We start from the raw sequence: 22,203 nt of genomic DNA on the forward strand, positions 1-22,203 counted from the left end.
ATTCGGTGGGTAAAATTCTGTTGCGTTTCCATCGTTTTTTAGAAATCGTTTTAGATGGACGGGGTGGCAATTTGAGTTGGCCCGTCCCGACTTGCCCCATCCCGACTTGCCCCATCCTGTCTCGCCACCAACTCACTAAAAATGGGGCGAGGGAGGTTGGACCGTCATTAAATATGAGTTGAAAAAATGAATCCATCTCATTTTATGGTGGGTTAGCAAGTTGTGGATCAATCCACCAACTCGCCAATTAAAAAAATAATAATTAAAATTCAAAAATAAATTATGTTTTATGAATTTTTCTAATATTATTTTATTTTATTTCACATTTCTCTTAAGTTTTTTCAGTCTCAATCTTAAATATATACTAATATTTGTCAGACATGTTGGGCTTCCTTCTTCAATGCTAAGTCCAAGCCCATTGAGGGGTTTTCCTAAAAACCCTAACCCTAGATCTCACCTCCTCTATATATTCATTAGTTGTGGGTGGATGTTAGGTTAAGAGATTAGAGAGAAATTTTGAGAGATAATTATTTGATTGTTCGAGCAAAGCTTCATGCTTTGCATTTGAGAGATCTCTAGAGAGAGTTTGAGTGAAACATCTCTAAGGTAGTTTGATTATCACCATTGTTGGAGAGGTTGAGTTAACCACCACATTGGTGTATTCTGATTATTTTGTAACCATTATTTTCATAGTGAATTTTTGATCTGGACTAGGTCCCGTGGATTTTTACTTCTTCATTGAAGAAGGTTTTCCCACGTTAAATCTGGTTGTGTTCTTCTTCTTCTTCTTCTCTCTCTCTTTTTCCTGTTTTGTGATTTTTCGTTTTGATTTTTCCGCTATGCTGCCTGACCTGGTGAAGTTCAGGCCGAGGTATTGCCGAGATCCGAGATCAGGATCTTGTTGATTGACTTCCGCACAAAGGCTGCTTAGCCGAGCTTGAGGGAACCGAGTTTTTCCAACAGTGGTATCAGAGCCCGAGTTCGACGGGTTCTGAGGGAGACGAGATGGAGACCAGTGGCATAACCAATGATGGAGACATGTTCAAGTTGACCGCAGATAATTTCACCTATTGGAGACCGATGATGGAAGATCATCTGTACTGCAAAGATTTACATGAGCCCATTATCCTTGATGAGAGACCGGCAGGCAAAACTGATAAGGAGTGGGAGATCCTGAGTCGAAAGGCGATAGCCACGATCAGGAAATATATTGATAAAAGCCTCTTTAAGCACGTGTCCGAGTTCACGAACGCGTATGAGTTGTGGACGAAACTGGAGTCCATGATTCAGAAGAAGACTCCCAGGAATAAAGCATACCTGGTTCGCCGACTTGTGAAGCTTGAATACAAGGACGACATGAGCATGATTGAACACCTCAACACCTATAAAGGTATTGTGAATCAGCTGTCAAAAGCTGAGATGAAAATTGATGATGAGATGCAGGCTTTGCTGCTGTTGAGCTCGCTGCCAGAAAGCTGGGATTCTCTGGTGGTGACTTTGAGTAATTCAGCTTCAGAAGGAAAGTTGAAGTTGGATGTCGTGACAGACAGCCTCCTGAGCGAAGAAGTCAGGAGAAGAGAACGAGGTGTTTCGAGCACGTCTGAGGCCAACGTTGCTGAAAACAAAGGGAAATCCGACTCCCGGGGTAGAAGCAAAAGCAGGGGCAGAGGTCGTGACAGACGAGAAAAGTCCAGAGGTCGGTCAAAGCCGAAATATGAGTTGAAGTGCTTTTACTGTAGAAAGACAGGTCATAAGAAGCCAGACTGCTGGACCCTGCAGAATGATGAGAAGAACGACTCTGTGAAGCTGGATCATATTGTTGCCAAGAAGAGGGAAGACAAGAGCACCACTGTGGTGGCTGCCAACCCGGATGCCGAGATATTCCTCCTTGGTGAGGATAATTATTTGAATGTTGCATATGATGACTGCACCTGGATTGTTGACTCCGGTGCCTCCTTCCACGTTACTCCACACAAAGGTTTTTTCTCCTCTTATCGAGGTGGTGATTTTGGAGTCGTGAAGATGGGAAATCAAGTGACCAGCAAGATTGTTGGTGTCGGTGATGTAACTCTGACCACAGATGTCGGATGCCGACTTGTATTGAAAGATGTGAGGCATGTACCTGACATGCGATTAAACCTAATCTCGGTAGGCAAACTTGATGATGCTGGGTTAGTGAACTACTTCGGTAGTGTTAGATGGAAGCTGGCCAAGGGAAACTTGGTCGTGGCCTGAGGTAAGAAGGAAGGCTCCTTGTACGTGATGCAAGAAAAGATCAATGGCGGAGAAGCCAATTCTGTCCGTGATGAACCTAGCTTGGAGCTATGGCACAAGCGCCTCGGCCACATGAGCGAGAAAGGGCTCCAGATCCTGAACAAGAAAGGATTATTGACCGGGTTGAAAGGCCAAGCGTTGGAGAGTTGCACGCATTGCCTAGCTGGAAAGCAGCACCGGGTTTCTTTTGTGAGATCGGATCAACCCAGATGACGCAGGTATATTCTTGACCTCGTCCATACTGATGTCTGCTCCATGTCGGAAAGATCCCTTAGAGGAGCTCAATACTTTGTTTCATTCATTGATGACCATTCTCGCAAAGTGTGGGTATATTTGTTGAAGTCTAAAGACCATGTACTCCAATCCTTTAAAGAATTCCATGCTATGGTTGAAAGGGAGACTGGCAAGAAATTGAAGGTGGTCCGATCTGATAATAGTGGTGAGTATTGCGGCCCATTTGATGCATACTGCAGAGAGGACGGGATTCGCCTTGAGAAGACACCTCCCAAGACACCTCAGTTGAATGGACTGGCTGAGCGGATGAACAGAACTATTGAAGAGAAGGTTTAAAGCATGTTACCAATGCTGGATTGCCGAAATCAATCTGGGGAGAAGCCGTCAAAACAGCTGTTGACTTGATCAACCTCTTACCATCACGGCCACTTGAAGGAGAAATTCCAGAAGAAGTCTGGACAGGTCGGAAAGCGGCCTATAATCAATTGAAAGTGTTTGGATGCCGAGCTTTCATGCATATCCCTAAAGATGAAAGGGCTAAACTTGATGCAAATACCAAAGAATGCATTTATCTTGGTTCGTCGAGATGTGAGTTCGGGTTCCGACTTTGGGATCCAATCAATAAGAAGTTCGTGAGAAGCCGAGATGTGATCTTTCATGAGCATGAGAACATTCATGACATCTCGAAGCCCAAAGTCCGGGTTACTGTCAGACGTGAAGAACCCATCACTCTTGTCCAAGCTAAAGCAGGGGGAGAAAATCAAGAAAATGATGATCAGCAACAAGCTGAAGATGACCAAGACACTGAGGTCCGAGTTGATGATGAGATCCGGGATGAGAATGATGAACTGGGTCCTCAAGCTGAAGAATAGTCGAGATATCCAACTCGAGAAAGAAGACCCTCTACGAGATACCCATCTGATGAATACACTGTTGTTGCTGAAGACGGTGAGCCTCAGAGTTATGATGAGGCTGTGACAAGCTCAGAGAAAGAAGAATGGAAAAAGGCAATGCAAGACGAGATGAAGTCTCTGCACGAGAATCAGACTTATGAGCTGACCGAGTTGCCTAAAGGAAGACGAGCTCTGAAAAACAAATGGGTCTACAAGATTAAGAATGAAGAGAACGGGCAAAACCCGAGATACAAAGCCCGGATTGTAGTGAAAGGCTGCAATCAGAAGAAAGGAGTAGATTTTGAGGAGATTTTTTCTCCTGTGGTGAAAATGACCTCGGTCCGAACCGTATTAGCCATGGCGGCTTCAATGGACCTCGAGGTAGAACAAATGGACGTGAAGACGATATTTCTTCACGGTGATTTAGAAGAAGAAATATATATGGAGCAACCTGAAGGATTCCGAGCTCCAGACCAATAAGACTTGGTATGTCGGTTGAAAAAGAGCCTCTATGGCTTGAAGCAAGCACCTCGGCTGTGGTACAAGAAGTTTGAATCATTCATGACTGATCATAAGTTTGAGAAGACAGAAGCCGACCACTGTGTATTTGTGAAGAGGTATGAGGCTGGAGATTTTCTGATTTTGTTGTTATATGTTGACAACATGCTTATTGTAGGGAAAAACAAATTGAGGATAGCCGCCCTGAAGAAGGCGTTGAGCTCGTCCTTTGCAATGAAGGACCTCGGCCCTGCAAAGCAGATTCTTGGAATCAAGATTATCCGAGATAGACAAAAGAAGCTACTGTGGCTGAGTCAAGAGAAGTACATTGAGAAGATATTGAAGAGATTCAGCATGGACAAAGCCAAAACAGTGAGCACCCCCTAGCCGGACACATAAAGTTGAACCAGAAGCAATGTCCGAGATCTGATGAAGACAAAGATGAGATGATGAAGGTCCCTTACCAATCCGTTGTCGGAAGCTTGATGTATGCAATGGTTTGCACTAACCCGACTTGGCGTATGCTGTTGGAATGGTAAGCCGGTATTTGTCAAATCCCGGCAAAGAGCACTGGGAAGCAGTGAAGTGGATCTTCAAGTACCTCCGAGGTACGACCGACTTATGTCTCCAATTTGGAGAAGGCAAAGCCGAGTTGCAAGGCTACTCGGATTCTGATTTAGGGGGAGATTCCGACTCGAGGAAATCGACGACGGGATACATGATGAGATTTGCCGGAGGAGCTGTCTCTTGGCAATCAAGACTTCAGAAGTGTGTTCCACTATCGACAACTGAGGCTGAGTACATTGCCGCTACTGAGGCAAGTAAAGAGATGTTGTGGATGAAGAAGTTCCTCATGGAACTCGGCCATGATCAAGACAAATACGATCTGGGTTGTGACAATCAAAGTGGAATCCATCTTGCAAAGAATTCAACCTATCACTCCCGCACTAAGCATATTGATGTGAGGTATCACTGGATCCAGGATGTGGTGGAAGATGGAGAGCTCGAACTCGTCAAGGTGTACACTGACCAAAATTGGTCCGACATGATGACAAAGTCGGTTCCAGCAAGGAAATTTGAAGACTGCTGTGAAGGAGCCGAGTTGATACTGAAGCCGACGCATTGAAGTCGGAGGGGGAGATTTGTTGGGCTTCCTCCTTCAATGCTAAGCCCAAGCCCATTGAGGGGTTTTCCTAAAAACCCTAACCCTAGATCTCACCTCCTCCTCTATATTCATTAGTTGTGAGTGGAGGCTAGGTTAAGAGATTAGAGAGAAATTTTGGGAGATAATTATTTGATTGTTTGAGCAAAGCTTCATGCTTTGCATTTGAGAGATCTCTAGAGAGAGTTTGAGTGAAACATCTCTAGGGTAGTTTGATTATCACCATTGTTGGAGAGGTTGAGTTAACCACCACATTGGTGTACTCTGATTATTTTGTAACCATTATTTTCATAGTGAATTTTTGATCTGGACTAGGTCCCGTGGATTTTTACTTCTTCATTGAAGAAGGTTTTCTCATGTTAAATCTGGTTGAGTTCTTCTCTCTCTCTCTCTCTCTCTCTCTCTCCTGTTTTGTGATTTTTTGTTTTGATTTTTCCGCTGCGCTGCCTGACCTGGTGAAGTTCTGGCCGAGGTATTGCCGAGATCCGAGATCAGGATCTTGTTGATTGACTTCCGCACAAAGGCTGCTTAGCCGAGCTTGAGGGAACCGAGTTTTCCCAACAAAACATTCTTTAGGAATTCATTTGTCTTCATATATAGATAACATTTGTCATAAATAAAATTGTTATTCTTTATTTTTTTAGGAAGTACTAAGATAAAAAAAATTTGGATATCAAAAAAATTTAATGACAAATAAAATACTACCTAATTGTAAAAAAAAAATTATAACTCGACGGGTCCACCTGCCTCGCGGCAGGTTGAATCCGTTTTGACCCATTCCTATATGGGACGGGTTGAAGTGGATTGATGGATTGAAAATCTCTACCCAACCCGATCCGTCTTAGCGGGTTGATCCGTCGGGCTCAACTCATATTACCATATTTAGACGGACACCCTCTTCATGGCAATTATCCACGTTAGAATTGCGGTGGATAATCAAGAAGATTCAATAGAAAAAATATTATGTTTAGCGACCAAATATTTCGATCGAAAACTAATGATTGAGTTTTTGATCGAAAAGTAGAAGTCTTACAAACGTGGATATTTAAATGAGGTAGTCAAATTTGAAATTTGACATCATCTGAGAGTCGTTAGATCAAAAAAGATCAACGATTCTGATTTGTAAGCATGTGACATTATTGGTATTTTTTGATTTAATGACTCTCAATTAAGTGTCAAATTTTTGACACTAATATTAAAGAATCCTTCCTCTATTTAAATAGCGGGTTCAAATTTCAATCCCAAAAGCTAACAATTGTTATTTTATCATTTCATGCATGTTAATCTTTCAGTCCCAACAACACTTATCGAGAACGACGAAGACGAGAGCTTTGGTCATTAGTCTCATTGAAAAATGAATAATCTGATACACTAATAACCAATACAACATAAAGGAGAAAGAAAGCTATCTAAGCTTAACTGAAACTAAGCTAATCGGTACAACATAATCCAAAACTGACTAACTATTTTCTAACTTCTCCAACCGTACGATCGTGGTTTTGCCCACGTGAATTAATTACATTAGCATTGAGAACATCAGCATTTACATAAGAATATCTTTAATGTTACGGATATATCGGGTTTTTGATGTATATTTCACTTGTAATATGATTCGTGTTTTATTTTTGTCAAATTATTAATAAATAATTTATTTTAAAATTAAGTGAAAAACTAATTTGATAAAGTATAAGATACGTGCCACGAATGGAAGATACAATGCATCCGTAGCATTTAAGAAAATTTCCATTTACATGAGCTGACATGGCAGACTTGTGTCAAGAAGTAGCTGATGTGGCAAAATATTTTGTCAGTAGAGCGATATTTAATTCTTTATTTGACATCTGCCTCTTTTTCTGTCTTTATTTTTTACGGATTATTTTCAGTTGAAAAAGTCTATGGGTGTTGGTTATTTTTCTAGTAGTGTATCGGTATGTAAATATGTTTGTAGTATCCGGAGAACATCCTATTTATATTCTGAAATTTTTTAAAACTGATATTAAGAAATTTCATCATGTACCAATTCAACTATGCCCAAACAATGTTTTTGTTTTTAATCTAGACCGGAAACTCTATGGGGGAACAAGTTCCTTGTCAATTTAATTAATGGTTGTTGCTGTATAGAAGGTGTATCGAATTAAGATTTTAAAGAATTATTTTTGAATAAAAATTTATTGATAATCAATTAGAATTTTTAAGTAATTTAAAAAAGTAATATGATATTCAATCATGATAATTAAGTTTTTTTCTAAGGTATCCAAATCTAATGATATTCAAATAAGATTTAAAACAGGGAATAAAAACTCTTTTGGTAAAACTCGATAATTTTAATAAATTTTTTTATTAATGTGAATTTCGTACAATTTTTTGTAAGTATAAATATTATGTCTTTCCTTGTAACCTCACCCTAGCCTTTGAAATTTCTTTGTTGCTTTGTTTTTTTTTTTTTTTTTATAACATTGTTGCTTTGTTTTTCTCAAACCTAAGGTATGTTTTTTGTGTGTTTTTTATTTATTTCTTTTTCATGTTTTAATTTATTATCATTCTCCAATAATTAATGTCATTTTCAATGTCTGGAAATGCTGTTTTTTTTCCCTTGTCTAAAATAAGTGCAGAAGTTATATATATATTTTATTTCGAATCCCCTTCTTCGTTGCTAGATATGTTATTTTTAGAATATTTAAAAGAAATATGTTTAATTCATAAAATTAAAATTAAAATAAATATTGAAAACTTTTATTGAAGCCTTTTATAAAAAATTAGGGAATAAAATTTCAAGTCATGTAAGATAATCATAATTGTCCATAAATAAATTAACTGTTATTTCTCTCTCATTTTCACTAAAAATATCAAATAACTAGGGATGTTAACGGGTCGAGTCGGGTCAGACTTTGATATTAAAAAGTTAATTTTGTGTTTAAATATGTCAGTCTGGCATATGCTATTACCTATTATGAATATAATTATCGGCCCGTGGTCTGACTTATTTACAAAAAATAAAAACCTGGTTTAGCCTGTTAAAAAAAATAAGACAATAAAAATTATCCAAATAAAATATAAGATCAACAACGCTAATAATTTCACAAAGATTCATAAATTCAACCTATATCCAAATAACATAATATAGAACAAATTATTCAATGAGTCTGTTTAACCAATAAAATGGAGTGCAATGGGTTGAGGAGAGAGCGAGAGCTATTATAAGTAATATAAAAAATATAAAATAAAAATAAAAATCAGTATACTAAGCTAACCTAGTAGGCTCTAAGTCTGAACTTTTAAATTGAAGATTAAGATCTTTTTATTAAATAAAATTTTATATATATCCAAACCTAGTTCGAAGAACTTTTAATTAGATTTTTTTCTTGAGGTACTTTACTCAGGAAACACCTGATCCAGCTCGAACTCTCTTTTTTTTTTTTTAATTACTAGCTCGAACTCCTTTTAACCCATGGGTCAATAGGTTAGGCACGAGAAAAAAGAAAAAGAAAAATTCAAATGAGCTGCCAAAAAAATGAGCATTTAAGCTTTGGTTCCTTTGATAGTTGATCTAAGCCCAGTATTTGGGAAACGAGTTATTGGGCTAGATTGATATCACAGGCCCAGACTGTTTTTCGGCTATATTGGCTTGCAGTCCATTTTGACTAATGTATGTACTTTGTACAAGAGCAAAGCGCAAATGAACATTCTCTGCGTTTTGGAGAGAGGGATTGAGATTGGACTATGAACAGTGCTGGATAAAGAGGGATTGAGATTGGACTATGAACAGTGCTGGATAAAGCGTAGTTTTCACTTTTCAGTTTCCAGCGTTCTCTTGTTACACATCGTCGTTTTCTTCTTCTTCTTCTTCTTCTTCTTCTTCAATGCTTTGATCTTTTTCTCTCACACAGGTACATCTCATGCTCTTTTATTTGATCAGTTCCATTTGCCTATAAAAACTTGTTCTTAGTATTCTATGACATTTTTCATGAAAAAGTTTTAAACACTTGCTTTTTGGGGGCTAATTTTAGCTTCTTCTGTTTTATTTATTTATTTTTTGATAATGTGTTAATTTCATTATGTAGATTATGAATTAGGTTTGTTGACGTGCAGAACTGATGAACGCATATGTATTGTCGATGATTTTGATGTTTGTTAATGAGAAAATTGGGATAGAAATTAAACCAAATTTTGGATGATAACTTAATGTGAGTGGATTTTTAAATTTGTAGGTATGTCTACCATCATTAGTATTGACCTGTTGCCACAATAAATAAATAAATAAATAAATAAATAGCTGTCACTTGCTTCTGCTTATGCGGTACCTTGTAAAAACCAACTTCTCTTCATACGTGAATGATGTATCCTTTATCCATGGGTTCCTATTTTGTATGACTGACTAATTCGTGTTTGAAGGGAAAGGCTGTGGGTTTTTTATGTTCAAAAAAGGAAATTGGGATTGATTGGAGACTGTTGTTGAGGCTTGAGCTGAGTAAGGATTGCTGATAATTGATCAGAACTTGGTTTTTGACTTTTTGTTTAACGTAGGAATGATTGTATTGTATATCAATGGTTGATACTGGTCTATATATTCTACAGGTACACAAGCAGTAGAGCACATAAATTTATGCAGAATTTTTATTTATTAATGACCATTATATTCAATATTTTATTAGCTTAGTCTCCACAAGTTATAGAGTGTAGGTCTACATAAGGAATTTTACCCTATGACAGAGTGTTTTCACTTTACAGGGTAGTGAGCTGGTCGTTCATGGCTCTCTCCTCCAAATTTCCACACCAGTTCAACCTCATTAGGACTTTTGTGAATGCGAAGGTCAAATGGGTTCAAGACCCATATCTTGATACTGCTGTCCTGAGAGAGAAAGATCTCAAACAGGCAATTTCCCTCAAGAACCAAATCATTTCATCTCCTTCCAAATCCCTCTCCATGTACACTGCTTCTCTGCTGAAAGCTTCCCTCAACCTTCCCACTACAACTACCAAATTCATTGACAAATATCATTGTGTGTTCACTCAATTCCAACCCAGTCCTGGTCTCCATCCTCATGTCAAGCTTACTCCTCAAGCTCTATCACTCCACAACGAAGAATTGGCTGTCCATAACTCTCTCACCAACCGTGAAGACACTGTTCAGAGGCTTGCAAGGCTTCTGATGCTTGCTGGCATGGCGAAGTTGCCTATATATGTAATTGAGAAGCTAAAATGGGATATGGGTCTTCCTCATGATTATGTTACGACTCTTTTGTCTGATTACCCTGATTATTTTGATGTTTGTGTTGTGGAAGATCCATCATCTGGAAAAGAATTGCTTGCTTTAGAGCTTGTTTCATGGAGAAAGGAGCTTTCTATGTCTGAGTTAGAGAAGAGGGCGAGCTTGGGCTATAGTGAAGATAAAAGAAGACATGATATTGCGTTTCCCATACTTTTGCCAAAAGGTTTTGATTTAGAGAAGAGGGTGAAGACTTGGGTTGAGGATTGGCAAACATTGCCTTACATTTCTCCATATGAAGATGCGTTTCATCTTGACCTGAACAGTGACCAGGCAGAGAAGTGGACAGTGGCGATTTTGCATGAGTTGCTTTCTCTTCTAGTGTCAAAGAAGACAGAGAAAGAGAATTTGCTTTGTTTTGGAGAGTGTTTGGGGTTGGGCTTGAGATTTAAGAAGGCTTTAGTACATCACCCTGGTATATTTTACATTTCCAATAAGATTAGGACTCAGACTGTTGTGCTTAGGGAGGCTTATAGAAAGGATTTTTTGGTTGAGAAACATCCATTGATGGGTATGAGATATAGGTACATTTACCTCATGACCAAGATGTAGAAGGACCTTTAAAAGCTGATTTGGAGGATTATCATGAAGTTGAAGCTTAGCTATTGAACCTGAAGTAGTTTTGAGTTCAAACTATCCAACACAGTAATTGCGTCTGATTTTCGAATACTGCTTATTAAGTTGTGTTCCTTTGAAATATATTGGTTGCAAGTTAAAGAGCAAATGTATGACAAGATTTCTCCAGCCCTTGTTTGACAAGATTTCTGCCCCACCAGCCTTTGTTATTGATTTATTGTTATTAGTTATGACTTAGATTAATGATGATTGTATCTTTAAGCTATGAGTAGTAATGATGAATATGTCTGCAGTTTTGAGTACTTGAGTTTTGAGCATCTGTGTATTAGAAATTATTTGCATTGTATTTGCTATTTTGGTGTAGCGGCCACTGTCTGATCTTCTACACTACTATAGCGTTTTTGGGGTCATTGCTATACAGGATTAACTACTTGCTACAATAGTGATAAAAAAGTAAATATTGGAGGTGTAGGAATTGACTGCTTTTGGAACTCAGGATACATGCTATTGAGTTTCTTTGCAACTTTAGAATGCCTAATTACAATTCATTTCTTCTTCTTGTGTTACCATATGAGGATAACACTGATATTTTAAACTAGCTAAGGTTGAACTCTTTATTGCTAAATATTGCAAAATAAATTAATAAGCCAACAGATAAATTTATATTAATCATATAACCCACTAGCCCTTTTGAAGTGGATTAGGGCAATGGGCTGGCCTGGCCCAGTCTATTTTGGTGGATCTAATATGAGTTTTTTATAACTTGTCTGAAATTTGCATGATTCCCTCAAACTTTCAGCCATATTTCTTGGGGGTCTAACTGCATGAATTGTGAAGGGAAATTTTTTGACTCATTTCATTCATCTTTTTCTTTCTCATCTATATATGATTTTACCAGTGCTAAAGTACCATGCTAAGTTCATTTGCTATTATTTGTGCAGCTAAAGTGCATGTGGTTGCAGAACATTAGTTTCCTCTCCTTCTTTTTGCATGGTATTGGTATTCAAGTGAGCATTTATCAAGCATGAAAATATTCAGTGGATGGCATCGTTTTGTTTTTGGTCTTCCTTTAATTTTCCTCCTTACTCATATGTTTTCTGGTGGGTAATCTCTTCACTTCTTTTTTGTAAGTATAAATCTTTCTGTTTGATGTATAAATGAGCTTTGCAAGTCAACTTCTTTGTCTTTTTATCAGTCATGGAGTTGCACAAGAACTCAAAAATGGAGGAACCCCACAAGCAACTAAGCAAGAAATTTGATCATCTGGTTCTTGGTCCTGCTGCTGGACAAGGCTTGTCAAATCGTTTGCATTGCCAAGGTTCTTTCTGTCACTTTATGAAATGATTTAAATTATGTTCTCAATTGTTGAAATGTTTTTGCTCAGAATGATGTGATTTCGATTGGGGTTGTCTCAGAACCTTTTATTGTGTCCAGTAATGCTATTCACATAAACCCATCACTTTAGTATTTGATAAATATGATAACTTACTAGCAACATGTTAGTAAAACTGAAAATTTTCTTTGGGACTTTACTCATTCAGCATTGACAAATGTTGAATAGGTATTAGTTTTTCTCAAAAAGGCTTGTATTAGAGGACATATTAGACATAATTTAAGGTTCTAAAGGATCTTTTAACATCTTTTTTCATTTTATGTAATCAAGGAAAAGAACGTAATGAACTGATGAAGAACATGAACAACAGAAACACCTAAGACTTGCATGCATAGCTTTAAGAGTTAACATCTATTTATGTTTCAAAGTCTTGTTGCCACTGTTATGATACCATGTCTGATTTTATTTCTTACATCTTAAAGTTGGGGATATTGGTAATACTTGAATATAAAATAATATGTTGTATATTGATCTGTGTCAGAGAGTTACAATATATAGAGACCCTAATGGGCTTAAGTGAAAGGCCCAAACCTAATCCTAATACAGTCACAATACAGTCAGAATATTTACGGATAAGACAGAATCCAATCATATCTAATCATATATTATATCTAATATTCTAACACTCCCCCTCAAGCTGGTGCGTATATATTATGAGCACCAAGCTTGTTACAAATGTATTCAACCCGAGGACCTCTAAGAGCTTTAGTGAAAACATCCGCTAGTTGATCAGAGGAGTTGACGAAAGCAGTCTTGATTTCTCCTGACTGAATCTTTTCTCGAATGAAGTGACAATCAATCTCTATATGTTTGGTCCTCTCATGAAAGACAGGATTAGAGGATATATGTAGCGCAGCTTGATTATCACAGATGAGTGTCATGGGTTGTTTCTGTTCACAAAGATGAAGCTCCTGAATCAACTGCTTTAACCAGACTAACTCACAGGTAGCATTTGCCATTGCATGATACTCAGCTTCTGCACTAGATAGAGCAACAACAAGTTGTTTCTTGCTCTTCCACGAAATTAAGTTTCCTCCAAAGAAGACACAATAGCCAGAAGTAGAGCGCCTGTCCGAGGGTGATCCTGCCCAATCAGCATCTGAATAACCACAAATTTCTGTATTTCCCTGATCTGAATACAACAAACTTTTTCCTGGTGCTCCTTTGATGTATCGGAGGATCCTCACAGCAGCATCCCAATGTGAATCACAAGGGGAATCAAGAAACTGACTAGCCGTACTAACAGCGAAAGAAATATCTGGCCTAGTCACAGTAAGATAGTTGAGCTTCCCAATTAGCCTCCGATAACGTCCAGGATCATATAACGGCTCCCCTTGTCCGGGCAATAACTTGACATTAGGATCCATAGGTGTATCAACTGGTTTACTCCCCAACATACCAGTTTCTTCTAGGATATCCAAGGCATATTTCCTTTGACAGATAGAAATGCCCTGTCTGGATTGCGCCACCTCAATTCCCAAGAAGTAACGCAGCTTCCCAAGGTCCTTTGTTTGAAATGTACTAAACAAATGCTGTTTTAACTGACGAATTCCGTCTTGATCACTTCCGGTGAGAATGATGTCGTCAACATAGACTAACAAATAGATACACTTATCAGGATATGTAATCCTATAAAACACAGAATGGTCAACTTTACTGCGGATTAAGCCAAACGCCTGAACAGCAGAACTGAAGCGACTGAACCATGCTCGAGGAGACTGCTTGAGACCATATAAGGATTTCCGAAGACGACACACCTTTCCAGACTCCCCCTGAGCAACAAAACCAGGTGGTTGCTCCATGTAAACTTCTTCTTGTAAATCACCATGAAGAAAGACATTTTTGATGTCAAGTTGAAGGAGTGACCAGTGACGAACAGCAGCAAGGCCAAGAAAGAGGCGGACTGACGCCATCTTAGCGACCGGAGAAAATGTATCGCTATAATCAAGGCCAAAGATTTGAGTAAAACCCTTGGCAACTAAACGTGCCTTGAGACGATCAATATGGCCATCAGGTCCAACTTTCACAGTAAAAACCCAGCGACAACCAACTATAGACTTCTCTGTAGGAGCAGAAACAAGGTCCCAAGTGCCATTGGAATGAAGTGCAGTCATCTCATCAAGCATTGCTTGGCGCCACCCTGGATGGGAAAGTGCTTCACCTGTGGTCTTAGGAATAGAAATAGAAGAAAGACTAGAAACAAAGGTGAAATGAGGTGAAGAAAGACGGTCATAACTCAAAAAGGTATAGAGAGGATAAGGGTTACGAGTAGTACGTGTACCTTTTCTTTGAGCAATGGGAAGAGTCTCTGATGGAGGATTCGGAGGGGAAGAAGCAACAGCAGTGGGCGATGAGTCAGCAAGAGTCGAGTTGACAGGAGGCACAGTTTTGCGACGCTGATAGGTGAGAAGTGGACGGTTCTCAGGTATAGAAGCAATAGGTTGCTCATCTGGAATAGAAGTACCTGCAGCTGGCAAAGACAAGTGAAGAAAAGGGACAGGAAGTACATGATCAACCTGTGACATCTGAGATGGGATAGAATTAAAGGGTTGTTGATCAAGAAAAGTGACATCAGCGGAAACTAAGTAACGCTTAAGGTCGGGAGAATAACAACGATAACCCTTTTGAAGACGAGAATAACCAAGAAAGATACACTGAAAGGCTTTGGATGTTAACTTATCCTTACCACGAGTGAGATCATGAACAAAACAAGTACAACCAAAGACATGTGGAGTTAGAGGATAAAGAGGAACATCTGGAAGCAATAGACTATGAGGAATGTCATTGTGGAGCACAGATGAAGGCATGCGATTGATGAGAAAACAAGAGATGAGTACAGCATCTGCCCAAAAGTGAAGGGGAACCTGCATATGAATAAGAAGGGTACGGGCAGTTTCAATGAGATGTCTGTTTTTACGTTCAGCCACCCCATTTTGTTGTGGAGTGTGAGGACAAGTAGTTTGATGTAAAGTACCTTGTGTGGCCAAGAAATTAGAAAAATCAATAGAAACATATTCCTTAGCATTATCACTACGTAGAATACGAATAGAAACACCAAATTGAGTATGGATCTCAGTAGAAAACTTTTTATAAATGGAAAATAACTCAGAACGATTTTTCATTAAATAGGTCCAAGTGCAACGGGAAAAATCATCAATAAAGGTAACAAAATACCGAAAACCTAAGACAGACAAGGTACGACTTGGACCCCAGATATCTGAATGAACAAGAGAGAAAGGGGCATCAGCTCGTTTATTGACTCGACTGGCAAAAGAGGAGCGTGTATGCTTCCCTTGTTGACATGACACACAATCTAAAGACTGAATACCAGACAAAAGAGGAACCATTTTCTGCAACTTTGAAAGACTTGGATGACCAAGGCGACTGTGGATAAGTTGTGGAGATTCTGTGAGAGAGCATGCTACTGAAGGACGAGGCACATCCAGATAATAAAGCCCCTGTGACTCACGACCCACTCCAATCATTTTCCTTGTACCCGGATCCTGCACAGAAACAGAATGGTTAGAGAAAGTAATGGTGCAAGTGAGGGAGTGGATCAACTTACTAATAGAAATTAAGTTATAAGGGATGCCAGGAATGTAATAGACAGATGTCAAGGCCAAGGTAGAGGTCGGACGAGCTTGTCCAATCCCACGAACTGGGGCTTTGGTTCCATCCGCAAGGGTAAAAGACGGTAAATGATCAGAATAAGTAAGAGATGTAAAGAGTTCCTTATTACCACAGAGATGATCGGTAGCACCGGAGTCAAATATCCAAGTGCCAAGTGATGTAGAATGAGAAACACAAGCAACAGGATTACCAGTATAAGGCTGAGACTGAGGAGAAGCCTTCCTGAGAGGGGTTTGGAGTGCAGCATAGTCCGAACCTGAACCAAATGATGCATTGTCTGACTGAGCTATATTTGCAACAATAGAAGGAGAGTTAACCTCCGAGAGATCAGGAGATGCTGCTGCCATTTAAAGATAAAATATAAAAGCCGTAAACGAAGGCAAACGATATCCAATCAAGAAGAACCACACGTCTAAGGTCAGACACACAGAGAAACAATCACAGATCCAGAAAGGGGAGGAGAAGGCGAGCTTCTCTGTCCAAGACCGGCCGGAAAAAGCCGCCGGAATAGTGCTCACGCGCCGGCAGAAGGTGGCGCGTGAAGCCCACGCGCAGAGAAGACAGGTGGCGCGTGACGGCGCATGGGAGATGCGTTGCCGACCGGACCACCACAGACCTGGTCGCCGGGAAGAGAGGGTCCTGATCGCGTGAAGTTTGGTCGGAAAAGTCGCCGGAAAAAGTCTCTGGTTGCCTGAACAGTGATTCTGACGGCGGGCGGTGGTTCCGGTGGCCGTCGGAGGTGCTGACGCGTTTGGAAAAATCACTCAGAGGCTGTTTACAGCCCTAGAAGGCTTGCCGGAAGGACGCACGGCAAGAAAGAGGACTCCTAAGCAGTGGGCTTAGGTTTTAAAGCAAAAAACAAGGTTTCTAAGCGGAAGCGAGGGTTCCCAGAACGAAAGAGCTCTGATACCAACTTGAATATAAAATAATATGTTGTATATTGATCTGTGTCAGAGAGTTACAATATATAGAGACCCTAATGGGCTTAAGTGAAAGGCCCAAACCTAATCCTAATACAGTCACAATACAGTCAGAATATTTACGGATAAGACGGAATCCAATCATATCTAATCATATATTATATCTAATATTCTAACAGTAATGTTCACTGTTCAGATAGTTATTTAAAATTGATTGTTACTCAGATTTTCTTGTGTTACTGTGGCATTTTGTTATCACAGATTGTCTGAATTTTTTTTTCTCTGTTTGGATTATTATCCTTTTATCATTTGATACCAACTTGCTCGGGAATCTTATTTCAACAAAGTGTAAAATTTCATGCCCAACACTAATCTTTTTTCACGTGACACGTCAAAATTTTTACCAACTTGCAATTTATACCATATGCCAAATTTTTTTTGGCACATGTTTGTGGGATTACCTTTATTTGTATTAATTTATTTTGGACTGCATGTTTGCAATTTCCTACTATTGTTTTTTGTTTGTTTATCTCGATACTGATGGTGTATGCAAGGAACTTTTTCTTTCCATACATTTCATAATTTAGATTAACTCGTAACTATAACTTCATCCAATAACTATTGCATTTGTGTATAGATTTTAAATTTAAAGGTCTGAATGATATAATTTTTTTACTATTCAGGCGGTATTTTGCATTTTACTCCATATCTTCATCTCCATTATCTTGTTTTGAATGATTCTTATAATGCATTTACATGTTCACAATTCACAGGGACAAAAGCTCTTAACAGGACTCATTCTTCCAACAGCAGATCAGGTGTAGATGGAAGTATCACAATTGTCACTGTCTTTACCATTTATAATTCTTCTCTCAATAATGTAGATGATAAATCATCGAACACAGTTGTTGGCAATGCTTCATACAATAAGGTGGACAGATCAATGGCTGTGTTGAATGTCTTCATTAACTTCATTCAGGTAACCATTGAATAAAAATTGTGGATTTGTCGCACTGCTAAGAATTTGTTGCTGATTTTTGTGTATATTGTTTCTTTACTGTGTATAGTGTGGTTAAGTGTGTGGTCTTTGTCTATCATTCAACTGGAAATAGTGGAATGCTCGTGTTCTTGAGTTTTTCCTATCTTAGCAATACTTGTTCTGCCACATGCACTCAAATGTTATACATCCATGTCAACCTTTACCTACTTATAAATTTTGATTGATGGGTGTTAGAATATCTAGAAGGTATTTTATAATATTATGATCATATCTTAAAATAGTTTATAGTATCTAAGATGATCTATTAGGATTGGTTTTCATATTTCCTCATATTTCATGATTTGTTTCCTTATTTTAGAATTGAGATATTAGTATATATAGGGGTTATTACTTTTGTCTTTTATATCACATCCTTCACAACAATATTATATTTTTATTCATTTTGCTCTCTCTATATACGTTAATCTCTATAATTTCAACAATGAGCAACAAGGGCAGCTTGACCGATTTAAAGGTGACTGGTACTGTACACCGCACAAACTGCATTGAGTTTGTATCGTGTAGGCCTTAGAATAAGTGACTCCCACCATTTGGAAAAAGAGAACAAACCATAAGTTCTTAGCTTGAAGCCTATATTATTTGAATTGTGTATTGAGTGATCGGAAATGTCCATTCTGCAATTAAAGAAGGAAATTGAGAAAAAGAAGAAGAAAGCAAGAAATAGAAAGAGAATGAGACATAAATTTATAATAGAAAAACAGAGAAGATTACTTTAATCTCACTAAATTGGTAAGGTAGAGTGGTGACTTTGACTAAAACATTACATGATATTGAGGCAAAAAATTTGCATAATATTTCTGAGCAGCAAGTTGAAAATTTTTTGCTTCCAAAATTACTGAAAGATGATGGATGTTTTAGCAATATTCCAAGTATGGTGAAGTGTAAGTTGTACCATTTTTAACCATTGCATTCTGCACCCAAATTGAATTATAATGGTCAATAAAACTGCACCCAGATGTCTGATATTTCTTCTGCCCATCAATCAAATTACTGTGTTATATTTGTTTTCCATTGTGTTTTGCATACTCAAATCAAGGCTTAATCTCTGTAACAGGTCCAAGTATTTGGCATTTAAGCTTTAAATGGATTCATATTTCATTTCACCTTGACCTCTTTTTCTGACAACTAAACCAGACACACATAATTCAACATTTGGTGTTGATAACCTCTGCAGGTGGCAATGCCCCAGAGCAAAATGATTATTCTCACAGATCCAGTGTCTGATCTCTCTTTGCGCAGAAATGGGGTTTCTCTATATCCTATACAAGGTGAATATTCACGAGACAAGTTGATGCTTCAAAGGATCAGGTCTTACATAGTAAGATCACATTGCATCCACAGTACATAGAACAATTTTTGGTGAAGAATATTTGCTCATCACTCATTGGTGACTACTTATTGTGAAATGTTTTTTCCCTCTCCCTTTATCTGTCCATCAATTATAATAATCAATACTATAGCTTCCTTTTCCCCAATCATGTGCATCAAAATAGATCAGAGGTGCTTGCTATATTTGTCATTCTTTCTCTTTGATATTATGTCTCCCCTATAGAGCTAGTAGTCTTGTTTTACCATTATTGGTGAAGATGATTAGAATCTTAAACTTTCAATTCTTTGAAATAAATAACCTTGTGTCTTCCTTCTTTACAGACCTTTTTAGAAACAAGACTTCAGAAGCTTTCTCAGAAGCCGAGGAATATCACTCATTACATCTTCACGGATTCTGATATAGCAGTGGTTGATGATTTAGGGCAGATTTTTAGTGACCATCCTCATTTTCATCTGGCTCTTACCTTTAGGAACAACAAGGCTCAACCTTTGAATTCAGGATTCATTGCAGTACGGGGTACCCCTGATTCAATTTTAAGGTGAATAAACTGTACTATCTGTAGTTTTAGTTTAATAGCAATTAATTCATATACTACAAAAAATTAAGAAGTTGGGGATTGATTGTGTAGTTGGCTAGTATTTATTCAGCTTTCACTTTGTGTTAAGCATGACATGGACTTATCTTTGTTTAGATCACGTACTTGACCTGCAACTAATTGCTGGGCATGCTCATTTCAGGTTTCTAGGGAGAAGAAAAACAATGTTCTTTGGTATTTAATTATGATCCATTGTTAAAAAATTTTACGCAACACTCACTGTGTATGAACCATATGACGCTTCCTATTTAAGACCCGCAAATGAAAAACTTCGGTGGTTGACTAACTTATACAGTATGATGTTTTCTTGTTTACTGATGGTGTAAAGATTATTACAAGGAAAGAACACTATTTTGATGCCACCATTACAATGTCTCCTCCATGGTAATTAAAATCTCGATTTATTACTATAATTTTACGTTTTTACGTTTTTTTCCCCATCAAACGATTTTACCAATATTCCAAAGGCTTTTACGCCTTTACGATTTTTTTAATGTTACGATTTTACGTTTTATGTTTTTTTATCCCCCTTCCGATTTTATGTAAAATCTCGATTTTAAGTACCTTGGTCTCCCCTGAATACTGTTGACATTGATATAATTGCTGGAAAATAGTGAGGAGTTTTGAATTACTTTTCTTGCTAATTGCACTTTGGGTAACATTGTCCTACATAGATGTACATGCAAATACTTATTATATGCTTCTTTGGTCATTTGCAAGCGGGTACTACCATTGGTATCATGATTTTTGTTTGTCATTATTTTCTGGATTAGATTTCTCCACTGAGCATTGATTGAAAATGAGTAAATTGTTTTCAATTTCTTGATTTATCCCCCACCTCCTTTTTTATGGTATCTAATTCTTGAATTTAATTTGAGAATTAATGCAGGGCAAAACTTTTCCTACAAGAGGTTCTGAAAATTTACACCTCAAAATACATAAATGCTTCCCGCATGCTAGGTGATCAGTTAGCTCTTGCTTGGGTTGTGAAGTCAAAACCTTATTTTGATGCCAGCAGGTTTGCCAAAGCACTTGCTTTCTCTGAAGACATTGGCGGTACTTCAGTATTGTTCTTACCTTGTGCCCTATATAACTGGACTCCGCCTGAGGGTGCTGGTCAATTTCATGGCATGCCATTGGATGTTAAGGTACAATGCAGACTTACAACAGCAGTATTTCTATCGCTAGCTGAATTCTTGGAAGCTAGATTTGGAAGTTTGGTTCTGGAAAATTTTGTAAGGTATATATTCTATTAGCTTTAAACATAATGTTCGTGGTTTATTTCTGGGATGCAGGTTGTTCATTTTAAAGGATCAAGAAAACGTCTAATGCTCGAGTCTTGGAATTTTTATTCCTCTTCTCTCAACATCGCTGACATGTTATGCCTCATTTTGGGAAGTGGGAGAACAAAATATGATTTTTGAGAATGTTCAGTCCTGAAAGATTATATACTGCAGCATCTCGTGACATTCATGGCTCCCTATTTTAGTGCAGAAAATGTCAGACAGTGATATTGCGCCAATACCCTTTATAATTTGTGATAGGGTACTGATAGCTGGAAACTAGAAGGCAGGAACTGGACTTGCTTTGTTCTTTTACTTAGGAGAGTTCTTTTCAGAAGATACAGTTTTGTCCCACTCCACCGTATCAGCATATGGAGTGTGATATTATTGCTTTTGAAATGGTACAGAGGAATGTACAATCTTCTGCAATTGGGAAAGACATATAATTGAGTTTGAATTGCTTCCAAATGACCCAGCTGGTTGGATTTTATTGCTGAACATGTATAGCCTATCGGAAGAGTATAGGGCAGTTAACATGTTGAACCACCCTTTCATAGTTGAATTACACTATTGAAGGTTTCTTGTTTCCGTATGCATGCGAAATCGGAAGAGTAAGGGGGCAACTGAAAATTGTTATTCTAATATTTCCACTGAACAACAAATTGTCATATAATCATTGATAGATTATCAACTTTCACTGTACAATCATATTGACATCTCTTATTTTTAGTCTACGAGATAAACTTCTTGATTCATCAATTAATGGAAATGAACACCATGAAAGGGCACATGTAATTGTGGCTTGGAACCACAAATTGCTTAGGCACTTGATGCATTGATGGCCCTGATTTTGAATAAGAAGGCAGGCATACTAGTGCTAGTGTTATTACTAAAATAACATCATGAGCATCTTTCTGACGGAATGGATAGGGGACGCGAGTCAAAGACATCAACAATCATGTTGTAACTAAACGTTCTGACTAGTGGATAGAGATATTAGCTTCTTTGGAGAATCGTGAAGTCTAAAGACATTATTTCTAATTAAGAAAAATATCACTAGATTGATTAAAGAAAATACCCCTCAAAAGC

At 38.0% G+C, this 22,203-nt stretch overlaps 2 protein-coding genes across 3 annotated transcripts; both read left to right on the top strand.

The window, feature by feature from the left end:
- The first annotated feature begins 8,836 nt into the window (after positions 1–8,836).
- Positions 8,837–11,162, top strand: LOC133286097 (protein WHAT'S THIS FACTOR 9, mitochondrial). The gene is made up of 2 exons (XM_061483445.1): positions 8,837–8,948; positions 9,790–11,162. Exon 2 carries the CDS (start codon positions 9,809–9,811, stop codon positions 10,877–10,879), a length of 1,071 nt encoding a protein of 356 aa, XP_061339429.1. The 5' UTR covers positions 8,837–8,948; positions 9,790–9,808; the 3' UTR covers positions 10,880–11,162.
- LOC133286096 (uncharacterized) lies at positions 8,848–21,895 on the top strand. Of its 2 annotated transcripts, none has more exons than XM_061483442.1 (8): positions 8,848–8,948; positions 11,845–12,003; positions 12,099–12,221; positions 17,620–17,825; positions 19,081–19,224; positions 19,557–19,774; positions 20,721–20,979; positions 21,127–21,895. In XM_061483442.1, exons 2-8 carry the CDS (start codon positions 11,928–11,930, stop codon positions 21,253–21,255), a joined length of 1,155 nt encoding a protein of 384 aa, XP_061339426.1. In that variant the 5' UTR covers positions 8,848–8,948; positions 11,845–11,927; the 3' UTR covers positions 21,256–21,895. The 2 variants fall into 2 exon arrangements, with proteins under 2 accessions (XP_061339426.1, XP_061339427.1); XM_061483443.1 differs by lacking the exon at positions 8,848–8,948 and adding an exon at positions 10,610–10,742.
- Positions 21,896–22,203: the final 308 nt, after the last annotated feature.

The sequence above is a fragment of the Gastrolobium bilobum genome, unplaced genomic scaffold, assembly GCF_033153095.1.
Source record: "Gastrolobium bilobum isolate Gb01-03AN ecotype WA unplaced genomic scaffold, APGP_CSIRO_Gbil_v1 utg54184, whole genome shotgun sequence".
Lineage (NCBI taxonomy): Eukaryota > Viridiplantae > Streptophyta > Magnoliopsida > Fabales > Fabaceae > Gastrolobium > Gastrolobium bilobum.

Coding starts and splice junctions, on each gene's coding strand:
- LOC133286097 (XM_061483445.1), top strand. CDS start 9,809: ATGGCTCTCTCCTCCAAATTTCCACACCAGTTCAACCTCATTAGGACT.
- LOC133286096 (XM_061483442.1), top strand. CDS start 11,928: ATGAAAATATTCAGTGGATGGCATCGTTTTGTTTTTGGTCTTCCTTTA. Junction 19,225..19,556: donor AAAGGATCAGGTCTTACATA/GTAAGATCACAT, acceptor CCTTCTTTACAG/ACCTTTTTAGAAACAAGACT. Junction 19,775..20,720: donor ACCCCTGATTCAATTTTAAG/GTGAATAAACTG, acceptor GAATTAATGCAG/GGCAAAACTTTTCCTACAAG.